Source organism: Filicampus tigris, chromosome 7 (assembly GCF_054856515.1).
Source record: "Filicampus tigris isolate MCC_2025a chromosome 7, RoL_Ftig_1.0, whole genome shotgun sequence".
Lineage (NCBI taxonomy): Eukaryota > Metazoa > Chordata > Actinopteri > Syngnathiformes > Syngnathidae > Filicampus > Filicampus tigris.
Window position 1 is genome coordinate 18,436,863 of NC_141223.1, and position 15,821 is coordinate 18,452,683.

Sequence of the window (15,821 nt, forward strand, 5' to 3'; positions counted from 1 at the left end):
AGCACAGATGATCAGTCTGCTGTCTAGATTGCAGTGTTTGCCCTTCATCTATCATCAAAAATGTCCCGCGCAGCCTTTCATCACCATTTAATGGAAGCCCGGGTGCCGACTAACCTCATTACACTAACCATTTGTTCTTGAAGTCACTACGGTCAACGGACAAATTGCAGGTTAGCACTTCTGCAAGTCAATGTTTGCATTCATCTTCATGGCAAACATGAGATGTGTGCATGCTGAATGAAGGCTTAAATGTCCTTCCATAAAGAAGAGGCATCCTAATTGTTTAGAACACATTAGGTGAATCATCTTTCCTCCCATGGAAGCTTTTCAGCTTTTTTTTTTAATAGGCAGGCAGCAGCTGCAGGACAACAAAAGTGCGCGAAACAAAGGGGACATTATGGAGCATGACTATCACCTGAGCCACGCCTAAGCTATTGCACGTCAGTGTCATGTTTTGCTCTGCAAAAACACTCATATGGTTACAAATGGTTGGGAAAGACTGCACCTCTGGCTGAAATGAGTACAAATTCCATTCATCCATTCCAGCCTCCTAAAAAAAAAGCAAAAAATTGTTTGTAATGTGTGTGTTTTAAAAAAAAATAAAAATAGCACCCACAGTTACCATAAACTTAACTACAGTAAACGGCATCATTTTTGCTTTTGCATGGTTTCTTTGGCTTTGTCAACACAAAAACAAGACAAACAAACAAACTAACTAACAAACAAAATTGCTGTTGTTGTGCACTTTTTTCACTTTTTGGCTGCCCTTCGGTTCCCAGGATCTATTGCGGCATGTTTTGCTGAAATGTTTCCGTCGTAAGTAGGCTAAATCATTATCATCCAAGTTTGTTTATGTTACCTGTAGTTTGTTGAATGTGTGTCTTAATTAACTGTCACCTTAATTCGAAGTTGCACATTGTCAACATGAAACTAGGACGTGTGATTCCATACAATCACTTATGGCTGACAGCATCTCTATGCATTTCAGTACTGTGTGCAAGAACGTTTCAGTAGTCTGCATGAGAAAAGTTCAGTAGTATATATGAGAGTGATATAGTGAGTGACAGGTAATCTGATGGCCCCTCAAACCGTGGAAGGCTGCCTTTTTTTCCATATTTGCCGTTGCAATCATTTTTTTTCTTTGCAGTATGCGCACATGCTTTTGTTTATGTATGTCTGTTTCCTGCTTCGCATGTCAAGACGTTCATATTCATGAGGTGCAACGCTCTGAAGGAGGTCACTATTTAATGCCTCCTCTTGCACAACCGTATCATGCCAAGAGCTCTTTAGACCACACAAGTATCATTTCCCCATACTCATGGCGCAACAAAACAAGTATTCCTTTTCTTCTTCTTTACATTCTTAAATGATTTACAATCTGAGAGAAAGACGGATGGTGTGTGCAGAGCAGGTTGTGATGTCTTTGGTGTAATAGAAGAACCAGCAGCAACCGCAATGTAAATACTGGTGTGTATTTAATTTGGACTTGCTAAACAAATGACCGAATGGTGGATTATGCTTCTTTGTGGTATAAAGGAGAGGTGCAGTGAGAGTAATTTCCCCGCATTTGTTCAGTACATTTTATTCCCTGATATTTGAAAACTGGAAAGCGTAATAGCGGCAATTTAGAATATATTTACAGAAACACTGACGGAAATTGGGAGATTCCACTCACTTAAAGTGAAGTTAGTTGTTTTATTGGCTTTAGTCATTATATTAAATTAGCACTTAACTTTGACAGCATGGTGTACAAATTTTATAGATTCTCAAAGTGGAGTCGGTGGACTCACTCTAGTGGTATGTGAAAGAATAACTGAATTAAATACTCAAACTATGGGTATTGCAGTGGCTTACACTTTTTGTTTTTTTTTAATCCAGTACAGTGAATTTGTTGTGTATAGTTCAGTTATATTTAACTTTGAAGATTGATACATATTTTATTTATCTTCTTTATTGATGTATTTATTTAATTTTATTCTGCTCTACAATGCTATTTATTATTTTTTCACCTCGACCTTTCTTTCCAAAACAGCGTCTTTCATCTCGTTACTGCTGCTACTTATTGTGGCACTTTCACTTTAATTCGGTGCAGGACAATTTTGATTCACCCAACACTAATGAACTCAATATTGGCATGCTGACTGAGTCACACACAACAGCAGCACTAATGGGAACGTTTCATCGTGACCCAAAAACATTCAGCGAGTTTCCATCTTAATGATTCACACTAATTTAAAATATGACTTGTGAGGACTTTCCTCAATAACATCTAAAATAAATAGGGGGCAGGATTTATAAATATAATCACATCCAGGCCCTTTAAATAATACTTCATTGAACTGAATATTGACTGGTGGTTGACATGGGAACAGCAGTGATGGTTGTAGTGGAGGGTGGTCGATTAATCTGTACCTGTCCCTAACATGACTGTGATGAGGAAAGGGACAAATTAATGAGAGATAAACAACACAGCATAGTAATCATCACAAATGTGCGAGAAAGAGCTATTTAGTTTAATTATTGATTCAACTGTTAACTGTTTTTCCAGTTCTTAAAAGCAGACCGGAGTCCCTTCAGGATGCCTTATAAAGCCCAATTAATGCATACTCACAAACACAGGCACATTAACTATGAGTATTCACTGTTAGGCATGTGGAAGACATTTCATTAGACAATTATCTGTCACTATTAGCTTCTGATTCAAAAGATAATTATTGTGTCCACTTAGCACACTTCAGTTTTACTGTTAGAGTTGGTTGGTACTGGAACACTACAAAGTTTTATTCAAGGGAAGCTTTCTATCTTCCTGTAGCGTGATCGCTATCACAGGCTTTAAAAGGCTCACAAAGCGATAATTGTATACGCGTAATGGCATGGGGTATAAAACGTTGCGTGTGAACAACGCCTGTTTCCCAAACAAATGTTCACAGGCCATCTGCGGTGATAACGTTCAGCGGCCATTGGTCAAAGCTGTCTTATCTCTACACGCTGTCCACTGTAATCGCACTGGGAACGTTGTATATTTCGACTAGAAAAAAAAGATGGTTTAAATCAGTAGTGGAGGATATTTTACATCCAAGTTGCGACAAGCGTGAGAAAAATAAGAATCTCGATAGAGAACTCCTGAAACAGACATCACAAGAAAGCAACACTTCCCTAATTCTGCTTGCACACTAGGTGGAAGGCAGATGGAGCCACATAGGACATTACACAACATCATACAACATGCTGTATATATGTATGTATATATGTATATAAGTGTATGAGTGTATATATATGCTCTCCTCTCACAGTATTTTTTAATCAATTTTTTGTGAGACAACACAAGATACATAACTGCATGTGCATGTGTATATATGACCACACCGAAGGGGGAAACAGGATCAGGTAACATTTGAACTGACTCCTTGCACGTAAGATTTTTTCATCAAATTTTATGTGTTATCAAAGTACTTGTCCGGTCTCACCTACAAGAGGTGAAAGTTTTCCTTTGACAAGCACACAGCCAGCAAAAAAAATAAGACACATCGCACAGTTGAATGTTGTGCTAGGCCAGTCTTATGTTACCGCGAGACCTTTTCTTTGTTAAGTATTTCAAGAGGTTTCTTTATAGCAGCAACAGGTTAAACAGGTGGAAACCAGGTTGTCAGCTTTCTTTGAGAACGTGTGAAGCTCTCCTGAACCCAAACTGCTGCTCTGCCTTCTTGACAACCACTGGGATGTCTAAGTGATGTCCACAAATACTGATAATCGGGACGCATTTTTAGCATTCTTCCCATTTCCAATCAAAGTCAGCAAAGGCCTGATTTTCTGGTGACTCTGTCAGATTGTCTTGAGCAATTTATTCCGGTGTGTGAGGAGTCATTTCCCCCAATCTGCAAGGAAAACAGTCAGGGCCAACAATCAGATAGGTTAAACCTGTTCAATATTTACAAGCACAAATCCTGATGTGCGTGGTTAACACGAGTTCCATTGAAAGCACAGACTCCAACATTGTGACAAGTAACAGAACATTAAGTGCAGCTGTCCTACGCGTCACTAAATTGCATATTGATGCCATCAGACACCATAAGCAGTCATCAAAAGCCATGAAAACTATGTAGTACAAATGAACACAATATCACTTCCGATAAGAGGACAAAATACAGAGAAGCATGCAACCGTCTTTTTATAAGCATGCTTGCCAAGGAAGCTAATTCAGGACTCAAGGATTAGTGGGGGAGACTTGCGATTGTTGATGGCGATTTGGTTATCTATTTGGTGTGAAGTAGGCTTATTTTCAATAATGCCTCACGTTTTTCCCATTTTTACGCTTGTCTATATACAAGATATCGACACAGTGTGCTGTTTTAATATTAATCACAATTTGACTGCAGTTAGGTTTATTTACCATGTTTTGTTGTCATAGTTGTATAAGTTAATTTTGTCTTCTTATTATCTATATTTTAACTGATTTGTTTATAACAGACAATAGTGTTTCAGATCGTTTTATTACCTGACATGTTTCGACGTGTTACTTCCGCCTTCATCAAAGTGTCACTCGTGTTGTTGTGACGCGTCTTAATCAGCTGATGTTCCATGAGGGCGTGTCTTACCTGCCAGAATTGACAGGCAAGTCACGCCCCTCGCTGTCCGTTCAACCCTCCAGGATGCTGCTCCAGGTGGTAGAGAGCATGAAAGCTCCCTCGTCCCTCGTCCTTTGTCTTAATAACTACCAACCAGCGAACCTGACAATCAGGGCAATCTAACCTTTTCCCATGCTTACGGCAAAATGTCAGAAAAGGCTAAATCAGGGTTAGGGTTGAGACATAAGGAATTGCAAGTGACAGCTCTTTTTCATTGTGACAGCTCTTTTGCATGTGCTGGCATATTTATTGGCACCCATCCAATAAAGCTGATAAAGTTGTTTGCTACGCAGTAAACTCAGATAACCACCGTCCATTAATGTAAGCCAAATTAACCGGTCACAACACCTGTGTGGCGTAGTGATATATCAAGTTAAAAGTCAGAATGCTGTTGTACAGTAGAACAGCACTCATGCATATCACTCTAAAACAGTTGTTAATAATAACACAATTTGGGGTTAAAAAAAAAGGGCCGATCCACTACTTGGGTCAATTTGACCCAACTTTATGGGTTGTTTTGCAGAAAGCATCCCCATAAATTGGCTGTTTTGTACAAAACAACGCAAGACAGTGGGTCAAATTGACCCAATTTGTGGATCGGTCCATTTTTGACCCAAAATGGTTTTTAGAGTGTGGAATGACTCTTTTCAAATTGTGCTTAGTCAGAGCTAACTGTTGTATAGTCACCTCCATAAATACTTGTACTTCGACATAATTCTCAATCTCTTTGGCTCTAAACACCATCATAATGGATTTGAAACGAAACGAACGAGATGTGAACGCATGGACATCACCAGATGCTGGATTTCCTCAGTTACTGCTTGTTCTTGGGGCATTTCCCCATCAGTTTTGTCTTCAGCAAGTGAAATACATGCTCGGTCGGATTCAGGTCCGGTGACTGAGATGGCAATTGCACAACATTCCATGTCTTTGCTTTAAAAAACAGGTTGCTTTCAAACTAAGCTCTGTGTCATTCTCCATCTGCACTGTGAAGCGCCATTCACTGAATTCTGAGGCATTTGGCTCAATATGAGCAGCAATATGACTCGAATCACTTCAGCGTTCACCTTGCTGCTTTTGTCAGTAGTGACATTACCAATAAATACAAGGGAACCAGTCCATGGGAAAAATGAATGACGTCGTCATGCACACATCGTGTTTCTGTTTTTTTTTTTGTGCAGGTCGAAAAACTTTCTAGTCAGCAATTGCACATTTCTGTTACATATTCAATGCGCTTTCATGGAATGCTAAATGTTGTGGACTCCTTTCTTACCCAAGTACTATGCAACTTGATCCCTAAAGCAACATTACTCATTCCTGGATGGGGAACTCTTTGGGTAATGAATATTTCCCTTTGGAATCTGCTCCGGCTATCCTAAATTAGTCCCGACAGCCGAATCATGCATCAATTGCAATCAGCCGTTTTCCCACACATCTGTTTGCAATAGTGTGAACCAATTTCGTGTTGGTCATGAAGTTGCAGCTGGTATTTACATACCTCCTCGCTGCCGCCGCCGTCATCTAACAAATTTTTGGGCTACGGCCACGTGAATACAGTGTGCAAAACAGGTCTCGGAAATCAGTAATGACCGGTTTCTGATGCGTATGACGAGAACAAAGGGATCAGGGTTGTAACGTGAAGCAAGTCAGGGAATCGGAACCGCTTTGGGACGTCACAGGCCGACGTTCACGGTGATGTTACAAACGTTCCCTCAAATAGGCCTCTCAGTTACTTGACACGTATGATCTCATGCTTGGTGGTCTTAAGCACGAGCAGAACATGAGACTTTGGGTGAGCAACGATGAACAGGATCAAGCACTTTTAATGCTTCCCGTATATGACCTGAACGCAAACGTCAGTAACCACAGCCGTTGAATTACATTTGTCTTTATTTAAAAAAAATGAAGTTTGTGTGTTGGAGCATGGACAAGACGCTTATTAACCTGACTGACCTGTCCTGCATGGCTTTACTTTTTTAATGGCACACTTTGTCAAACAGATCCACATAATAGCTCGAGATGATTGATGTGCATACACCAACACAAACACAGGCAACGTGCCAGTGTGGTGAATGCGGTGACATTCTTAAGGCACACCTATTTTCCCTTCTCTGTCACATTGTCGAACTCCAATGAGCTGCACCAAAACACCACCAAGACCTGGGAAATGGTGGTGGACCTCAGGAGGCCCAGACCTCACCCTGAATCCGATAGCATAAATGGTGTCGGTGTGGATATACACGGATGAGCAAATAACTGGGTTTGCAGCTGGATGAAAGGATGAACTGGACTGACAACAATGACATCCTTTGCAGCAAAGGACAGGGCTGCCTGTATTTTCTGAAATGACTCATGGCTTCTTTTAACATTTGCAAAAAGATTCTGTAGAAGCTCTACCAGTCTACCAGGCGAGCGCCCTTGTGTAGGCGATTGTGTGCTAGAGGAAGACGGAGGGGGGCAGTGTCAGGAAAAGTGACAGCTGTGTCATGGGCACAGTGTTGGACAGCCTGACATCTGTGGCAGAAAGGAGGACACTAAACAAGCTGCAGTCCATTTTAGAGCTTCTACAGCACAGCACCATCTCCAGGCAGAGGAGCAACTTCATTTAACAGGCTGAGGTCACTGCTTTGCTCTCCTGGCAGACTGAGGTAATCCGTCATGCCATGTGGATTTTCAATTCAATCCAGCAGGGAAACGCTATTACCACATTCCCTCGACACCAGGATGTACTGTCGACATCTAGCACACAATCACTAGTTATCGTTTTCTGCACCTTCAGAGCGTACTGGAATTATGACTTTTATCAGAGGCTGACATTCCGTCTAACCGATGGACCGGTCTGTCTATCCGTCTATTCACGTTTTGCTGACGTTGGACGATAGAGGGGAAACTTAAAAAAAAAAAAAAAAAAAAAAAGACGGACTAAGCATAGACGGAAGTGGATTTTCATCCATCTGTGTAGTCATAACTACACTGGTTAAGTCCGAACGGACCTCACAATCCATTATTGACGAACGCCCATTTTGCTGAAGAAAGACGGAAACACGACCCAGACTGCATTGACTGTATATGTACAGCAGGTTGCGGTATGCACCAAAGAGAGAAATGTGTTAGTCTGCTGACAGACCATTATCCAGTTATAAAGTACCAGTAACTTTGAATACAGAGTTTTACAGAGAAGTTCGTGTGAGTTAACCGATCGATCTATCTATTCGATCTATCTATCTATCTATCTATCTGTCTGTCTATCTATCTATCTATCTATCTATCTATCTATCTATCTATCTATCTGTCTGTCTGTCTATCTATCTATCTATCTATCTATCTATCTATCTATCTATCTATCTATCTATCTATCTATCTATCTATCTACCTATAAAGCTAAATCTAAAAAGCACAACCATTGTAAAATCCAGCAGTAGTTCTCACTTTCTACACTCGGCAGACACAAAATGTATTCAAGTACTGTATTCATTTAACGTGTATTTTTGTAGTTTACAGTGGTATCTTACTGAGAGCTGTTTATGATGCACAGGGTGTCCACAAAGTCTATTTAGAATATTTGAAAAATATCTTTAAAAGCTATTGATGATAAAAGATTCTTCTCAAGAAATGCACAGTGTGTTGTTTTACTTTCTTAACATCTCGTCTATGGTGTCACTCAAAACTGAGCCTTTTTTTTTCTATCTAAGGACATGGTTATAAGGTGGAAAAACCGGGACAGCAGTAACATGGAGGAATGTCATTAACAACGGTGATGAGACAGACTTGGAAAAACAAGATTCCTGGTGAATGTGTTGTGTCATGCGCTAGCCAAAAAACAAGCAGCTTCTGGCATTCAAATAATCTACATATAAAGGTGACAAAGCAATATAGGTAAGGTTTATTTTTTAGCTATCATTAGCTAATTTTGGGGTGGGTTTTTTTCTAAGTATTGTATATAATTGACAATTGAAAACAATGTATGTATTTTTTATATATATATTTACTTATACGTTTTCTTATAGTATTTACTTATTTACCGAAGTATTTCAAACCGCTCAGGCTTGATTACCGAGCCCGGATAGAAAACAGGTAAGCGTAAAAGCCGTGCCAAACAAATAACATGAGTGACTGTTGCTAACTTGCCAAAAGTCACAACAACAACTTGGCGTCTGTACCGTTTACTTTGACTTAAATAAAGGAGTAGTTTTACTTTTAACAGTGGCTTTTTTACTTTTTTTTTTTACACAGTATATGTACTTCTACTATCTTGGTTTTCAACTGGTGCTGACACAGAGCAGCGCAATCATCTAAAACCTGTTTGAAAAAGCCTTTGACAAATTTAAACCAATGCTTGCTTTCATATGAAGATGTGGTCAACAACATTCCTGCACTGACACACACACACACACACTAGGTAAAGTATGTACTCACTGTGAGCGGCAGCGAGCAGACAGCGAAGATGACCGTGATGAGCGCCAGTAGCACCAGGTGGTCCATTTCCTCCTCGCCCCAGCCGAACAAGGCCAGGCTCAGCTTCCTCCTCCTGCCCGAAGAGCCGGCCGAGCCTCGGCGCATCAAATGGCTGCGGTGCATCTGGCAGAGGCTGGCGATCACCGAGCCGTTGCACGCGAACACGGACATGATGATCAGCGCCATGAGGGAGGAGTACGTCAACGAGAAGGCCTGCACCCGCACGCCGTTGGCGTCCCCCGTGGCATCCATGTCGATGAAGCACCACGTCCCCGGGCAGTACTGCCTGAACTTGCCGATGCCGGCGAATGGCAGAAGGCAGAAGGCCAGGGAAAAGAGATAAATGGCGACGAGCGCCACCTTGGCGAAGCTCCGACGGATATGCATGGAGTAAAAGTACGGGTGGCTGATGGCCAGGCAGCGCTCCACGGCCATGGTGCAGAGGATGAGGGTGGGCGCCAGGCCGAAGAAGCTCATGGCGAAACCGAAGAGCTGGCACAGGCTCTCGTCGCCCAGGCCGATGAGGGACACGTTGCGGGCGTAGCAGATGAAGACGGGCGGGCTGAGGAGACACGTGCCCAGCAGGTCGGTGAGGGCGAGCCCCGTCACCAGGATGGAGAAGACGGACGATGTGGAGCGGTGCTCTTTGCGGTGTACGCCCAGGATGAAGAGCGCCAGGAGGTTCCCCACCACGCCGGCCAAGAACATGATGATGCTGGTCGCCGGCTTGCTGTCACCCTTCAACGTGAGGCTCCCGTTGCACGTGATGTTGGGACACAGCCCGTCACAAGCCATGCTTGTATTCAACGATGAGTCACTGGTGGGAATCTAAAAGGCTCCCAGATGTTCAAAGAGGCAACGGGGCGGTCTTGCTTTCATTTGGAGGGCAGGGATGGTCAGAATGTTCCCACCAAAGCATTCTGTGGGTGAGAGCAACAACATTTCCTTACCACAAAAATAGACTACTCGCAAAGACTAGGAGATATATTTAGGACCAAATTTCAAGATGAACCTAAAATGCACTATAACCTTTGCAGGTGAAGTGAATTTGATCAAACTTTTAAATCTATGTCCAGCTGTTCAATGTCTCCTGTTCTCTTACAAAAAGTTGAACAGCAGAATTCAAAACTGGTGTTTTTGTTTTTATTCCCAAGTACCTCCACTTCTGTGACCGTGAGTCATTCTGTATTTGATGTAGCTGATGACACGTTGAGGCACTCTAACCTCTAGCCTGCAAACTGGCCTCTGTCTGACGCCTTGCACTTGCCACTTCTAATTGATCCAGTAAATGTAACCAAACTATGTATAAAACAGATGTTGTGAATTTTCGCTCTTTAGCTCCTTGTTAGAGAACGGCAAATTTAGCAAAAAGTACTGAAACGGTGAACAGTTGGAAACGTGCAATCAAAAGTCTACAGAAGGTAAGATTAAGTTAACCTGGAAAGGCTCTTGGGCATTTTTGGGTTCATCCTGAAATTTCACCTGAAAGCAGTATATTCCTAACTTTCTGTGAGCTGTGTACAACACAATTTTGATTCAATCTTAAATTAATTTGCTGTTGATTCCAGCTGTGGCAGATGTGTCGGTTGTGCAAATGATCTACTTTCACTTAATTCATTGCGGTGTGCAGACTCAAAATATGCAACCTACTGAACAGAGAAAATACAAATAAATAAAACACACATGGTTTTCATAGTTTTACCCCTCCCAAATGCAGTACTGTACATTGTAAACAAATGTAAATACACACAAACAAATAATGTAGGTATTGTATCAGTGTGTTGGAGAATGCCGTTAAGACGCGGGGCCTGATGAGGTGGCATCTGATGTCGGCGAAGGAGTTTGGCTGAAGTTATGGCGAGTTTGCATGTGAGTGTCTGGGCAGATGCGTGAGTGTTCTCATTGTGTTTATGTCTTCTACTGTTCTCCTGGCATTCAATAAACTAAAAAGTTCATCAGAAACTGTAGCGCTCCTTTCCCCACATATCAAAGTCATTGTAGTAAGCATACTGAAAAGACCTATGAAAGTGATCGCCATACGTTGGGGATTTCCGAGATAGACAAGTAGATTTAAAAAAAATAATAATACATATTTAAAAATCTGCATGGTAGCAGTAGGTGACTAATTAACAGCAACCAACAACCAATTAAATGTCCTTAAACTATGTGGGAGGACCAATTAACCTTTGAACCCACTTGCTGACATTCATTCAACAATAATAGATTTGCCTTCAACTAACAAGGCCCAGATTTCAATCTGACTGTGTACATTTGCGTGTAAACTGAATCAAGCTCAGCATTATTTCTGCATGTATGCTTTTTGAGACGCTTTGTGAGATGTTTGTAATACAAAATGTGTGCCGTGGCGCAATAAAGGCTGACAAACACTGCTCTAAAATGCAACAGTTGAGTTTCGTACATCCTTGCAGTTACCGTTATGGCAAAACTTCTCTGGTCATAATTATACTGCTCAAAACGGCATGGAAACACATTCAGAGAGTGAATCCTACATCATAAACAATAATCGACTAATTGACGAAAGTTACCCAGCATAAGTTGATCAAGGAAATTTAGTCAAATGCCCATCCATACCCGGAAAACTATACTCACTTTTTATTTTCTGTACTACGATTTATACCATGTATATATTTATTCTGTATTATAATGCCAATTTTGGATACAAATGGCATTATAAATTGCAAAAACATGAATTATGTGGGATAAACAGCAAATGCAGAGCCATAAATCGTAGTAAAATATCTTATAATTTCCACTTATGAGGCAGAGTTCACGAGGTTCAGTCATAATTCTGCCCCATTGGTCCATTTTTTTTTTTTAAACTCACACAAGGCTTTTGGAATGCTAAGCTTGGAGTTGATAGTTGAAACAGTCGAACATTTCTTCATACACTTGACTCTCTGCTCATTGCACATTGCAAAGAAAACAGAGGAAACTGCACAATTCCTCTCATTGATGCGGAAAGTCTTAGAATCCATTAAAAGCGGAAAATGATAACTCACCTTCTCATGGCCTTGTTCACAGGTGGTCCACATGTGGGCCACGCTGAAAGGACGATTGAAGTTTGAAAGCAGCGCTCAGCAACACCACTGTTTGACTGATCGCTCTCGCTCTCGCTCTCTCTCTTTCTCTCTCTCTCTCTCTCTCTCTCTCTCTCTCTCTCTCTCTCTCTCTCTCTCTCTCTCTCTCTCTCTCTCTCTTTCGCTCCCCTTTTCTCGCACTCGCTCGCCCCGCCTGCTCTCATAACGCCACACCTACTGTTTGTAACACTGTTGCACCAAAGGATGAAACAAAATAGATTACAACCGAGAACAGGAAGTGAAGTGAAGTTTTTCCGATTTTCTAAGGCAGTGGGGAAATGTTTCCAAAGTCCCCGTCAAAATCCTCGAACATAACCAATTATTTTGTATCATCTGCACCCTTAGATGTTATTGGAATTAAAAAGTGGTCGTTTTTTTGGAGGGGGCGGGGGGTACAAAAAGTGTATTTTTTGGTTTATAAAAAAATGTTATTCATGCAGTGAAGTCAGATTCATGATACATCGCAATCATATCAGTTTTTAATTGACTCGAAACTAGAATAGGGGGCAGTGATTGGTAAACTTTTTTCAATGCTAAGACAGAAGGTATTGCAATAACTTTGTGGACCCCCTAAGGCAAAGATGTCAAACTCAAGGTCCGGGGGCCAGATCCGGCCCGCCACATCATTTTATGTGGCCCGCGAAGGCAAATCATGTGTGTTGATTTGACATGTTTCTTTCAAATTTTCTTCACTTTTAACACTACATATGAGATATTTCAAACATTTGTCACCAATCCCTCCTTTAAAGATGAAGTCAACCCGACCGTATTTTTTTTCAAGAATATGTTCCCAGCAGGCCCACTTGTTGAAACACGGCATTCTAATTAATTCTGCGTTTGTGGACTATAAGTTAAGCAGCAAAATGCACTCGTTTTTAGCCATCTCTGGGGGCGTCCATTTTGTCTTCTGTCGACTGAAAATGCATCACAACTGCTCACAACGACCAATCACAGCTGACCTGTTTTCTGAATCTGAGCCGTGATTGGTCGTTGTGAGCAGTTGTGATGTCATTTTCAGTCGACAGAAGACAAAATGGCCGCCCCCGGAGGGCTAAAGACGAGTGGATTAACATTTATTCCACAAACACAATATTTACCAGAATGCCTTCTTTCAACTAGTGTGCTTGCATAGAATATATTCTTAAAAAAAAATGTTTGCGTTGACTTGCGTCCCACTTTAAAATACATTGAAAATAGTTGAACAAACTATTTATTGGCTTCTGATTTCAAAACTAGTTATTCATCTATTATGTGGCCCCCGACAAAAATGAGTTTGACACCCCTGCCCCAAGGGAACCGCAGTTTAAGATTCACTGTTGGAACTCAGTGTGATTTACATGAATTAAACATGAATCCACACATCCACGCATTATTACATAGTTCAGGTAAATCAAGCTAATTGGAAATAGTTGATAAGAATGCATCCAAACAGTGCAAAATTCCCTTCTTTGTTTCCTGAAGCTAAGTCACTAACGATTATCTCGAGCCATTACCATGACAACCAGGGCTGGACTGGCACAAAAAAAAAGAAAGAAAAAAAAATCAGCGCCGACATTCCAATCTCTTTAGGAAAAATTATAGAAAATAAAATAAAGACACCGGCCCACCTGGCATCTGCTCTCCAGCTGGCCAGTCCAGTCGGGAAAAAGGGGAAATGCTTCTTGGTAGTATGCACAAACATTGCACATTTTTGCAGTGTTTTTTGAAAGGAAAATAATCAATAATACTGTACTTCATAAAACATTTAATATTGACATGATCAAATAGAACTTAAAGAATTGAACAGGTTGGGCATCATGATTAATTCATTCTTGGCCACCGGGGGGGTAGTATAATACATTCATGAAGACACACATGAAAACTTTTCACAACTACTGTAACTGATTCAGCAAACTGCAGGAATAGTCATTTTTCGCAGTAGATAAAGAATATATGCTTGTATTGTTGTAGTGACTGTCTACATTCGTTGCCCCACCATTTGTGTTCAAATACCCATTACAAAGTGTTATTACACTGCTAAATAGATTATATTTGTTAGCCTGCCTATGGGGTTTTCCATTATGTGTTAGCATTAAACAAGCATATTTTAAGGCAAAGTTGTACAATTATTGGAAATAATCAATGTTTAATTGTCTTTGTTTTATGTTTTGATTGACAGTAAATTTCAATCTCTTCATTTATGTCGCAAGTCAAAGCGAAAAATCGGGCAGTTGACGAGTCGTGAAAAACAATTATATGTTGACTCATATATTAAGGTACCGCCGTGTTTTAAGTCATCGCACAAGAAATTAAAGGGTGTAAATTCAACTCCAGAATGCCATTTAAATAGAATGTAAAGCAAAAGATCCTGTTCCTGTGAAGTTTGTCCATTCATGTGCTCCCTTCTTGTTTGGCTTTCATGACAAGCAAACACAAGAGCACGAGTCAGACAACTCGGCAGGAAAAAAATCAAACCAAACACATGCGAATAGAAATGATTGGAAGTAATCACATTTAGCATCGTTTCCTGTTGCCGTCTCTGTTTGCATAATTGACCAAAAACACAATTAGGACAGGACAGTGCCAGTGTTCGCTTAATGGGGAATCAGGTTGCTTCCTAAACTGCACTCGCCGCATGAACTTTCAAGTCTTGCAGTACAATGAAGATATTGGTGGGATGTGTGGGTTGAAAAATGCATTATTCCCATGTGGATTTTCCTCGGTTGCGGATGACAGCCTGGCTCAGTCTGGACATGCTTCCAAGACACATTCTCAAAGCACACACGGCATCTGTGGATCTAAAGTGGGTCTTGACAAGTTGTCATTGCTGTATTACAATGCAGGAGATCGGCTTTACACGCAAACAGACACTAAAAGGTTGCGGTTATACGTTAAGTGTCCACTTTCAGAGACAGGATATGCACAAATGTAATGGCTTGGCCTTAATGGTATATTCAACACACAGATCAAATAAAAGCCAATGCAGAAAAGGACAGAGCGAAAATGTGTCTTGACGGACTTAGAACCAGGAAGTGAACAACATTTGGACACATTTGTATGAATTTTACTGGAAGGCCAGTTGTTTTCCACAGAAGAAAATATAAGAAAATTGCCAGCCTGGAATTGAGTCTTGTAGTCATTGTCACAGGACAGCGTGCCATCTTTTTTACGACATAAAAACATCAGCTTTTGATATCTGCCTTAAGCAAGGCAAGTATTGTTCAAGTTGTTACGTTATTGTAAAAACACCAACATAGCAGTTAATGGGAAGTGATAAAAGGGAAAAACAATAAACTTTGATCAGATGATTGAAAGCAATGTTTCCAAAGACTCAGAAATCAAATAAATGAATTCTTTTGAAGGACACACGAAGGTTGCGTAACTGCCGTATTGTCACACTAAACATTTCGTATCGCCATGGAAACCTCCATCTGCAGGTCATTGAGATCTTTTAATTGGCTTTTGAGTTTTCTTTGTTCATGTCATTCCATATTTTTGCTTGATTGATGACTGCCTGGAATTCCTAAAACTACCAACATAATTTGCTCAACTAGCATATGACATGACTTACCGGTATTTGTGCTGTGCTTATGACAAGTTCAAAAAGTACTCATTTGTCAGTTTCTGTGTTCATTTGATTTTTATCATGGCACTGTGGCCTTTC

The 15,821-nt window shown here is 40.8% G+C and overlaps 1 protein-coding gene across 1 annotated transcript in view; it reads right to left on the minus strand.

Moving 5' to 3' along the window:
• Nucleotides 1-12,186, minus strand: part of ptgir (prostaglandin I2 receptor) — a 28,286-nt gene extending 16,100 nt beyond the window's left edge. Inside the window, exons 1-2 of the mRNA XM_086035891.1 lie at nucleotides 12,101-12,186; nucleotides 9,042-10,000 (exon numbers count right to left, since the gene is read on the minus strand). Of these exons, the coding sequence (XP_085892017.1) occupies nucleotides 9,042-9,875 (834 nt within the window). The 5' untranslated portion in view covers nucleotides 9,876-10,000; nucleotides 12,101-12,186. The remainder of the gene's footprint in view (nucleotides 1-9,041; nucleotides 10,001-12,100) is intronic.
• Between the last annotated feature and the right edge of the window lie 3,635 nt (nucleotides 12,187-15,821).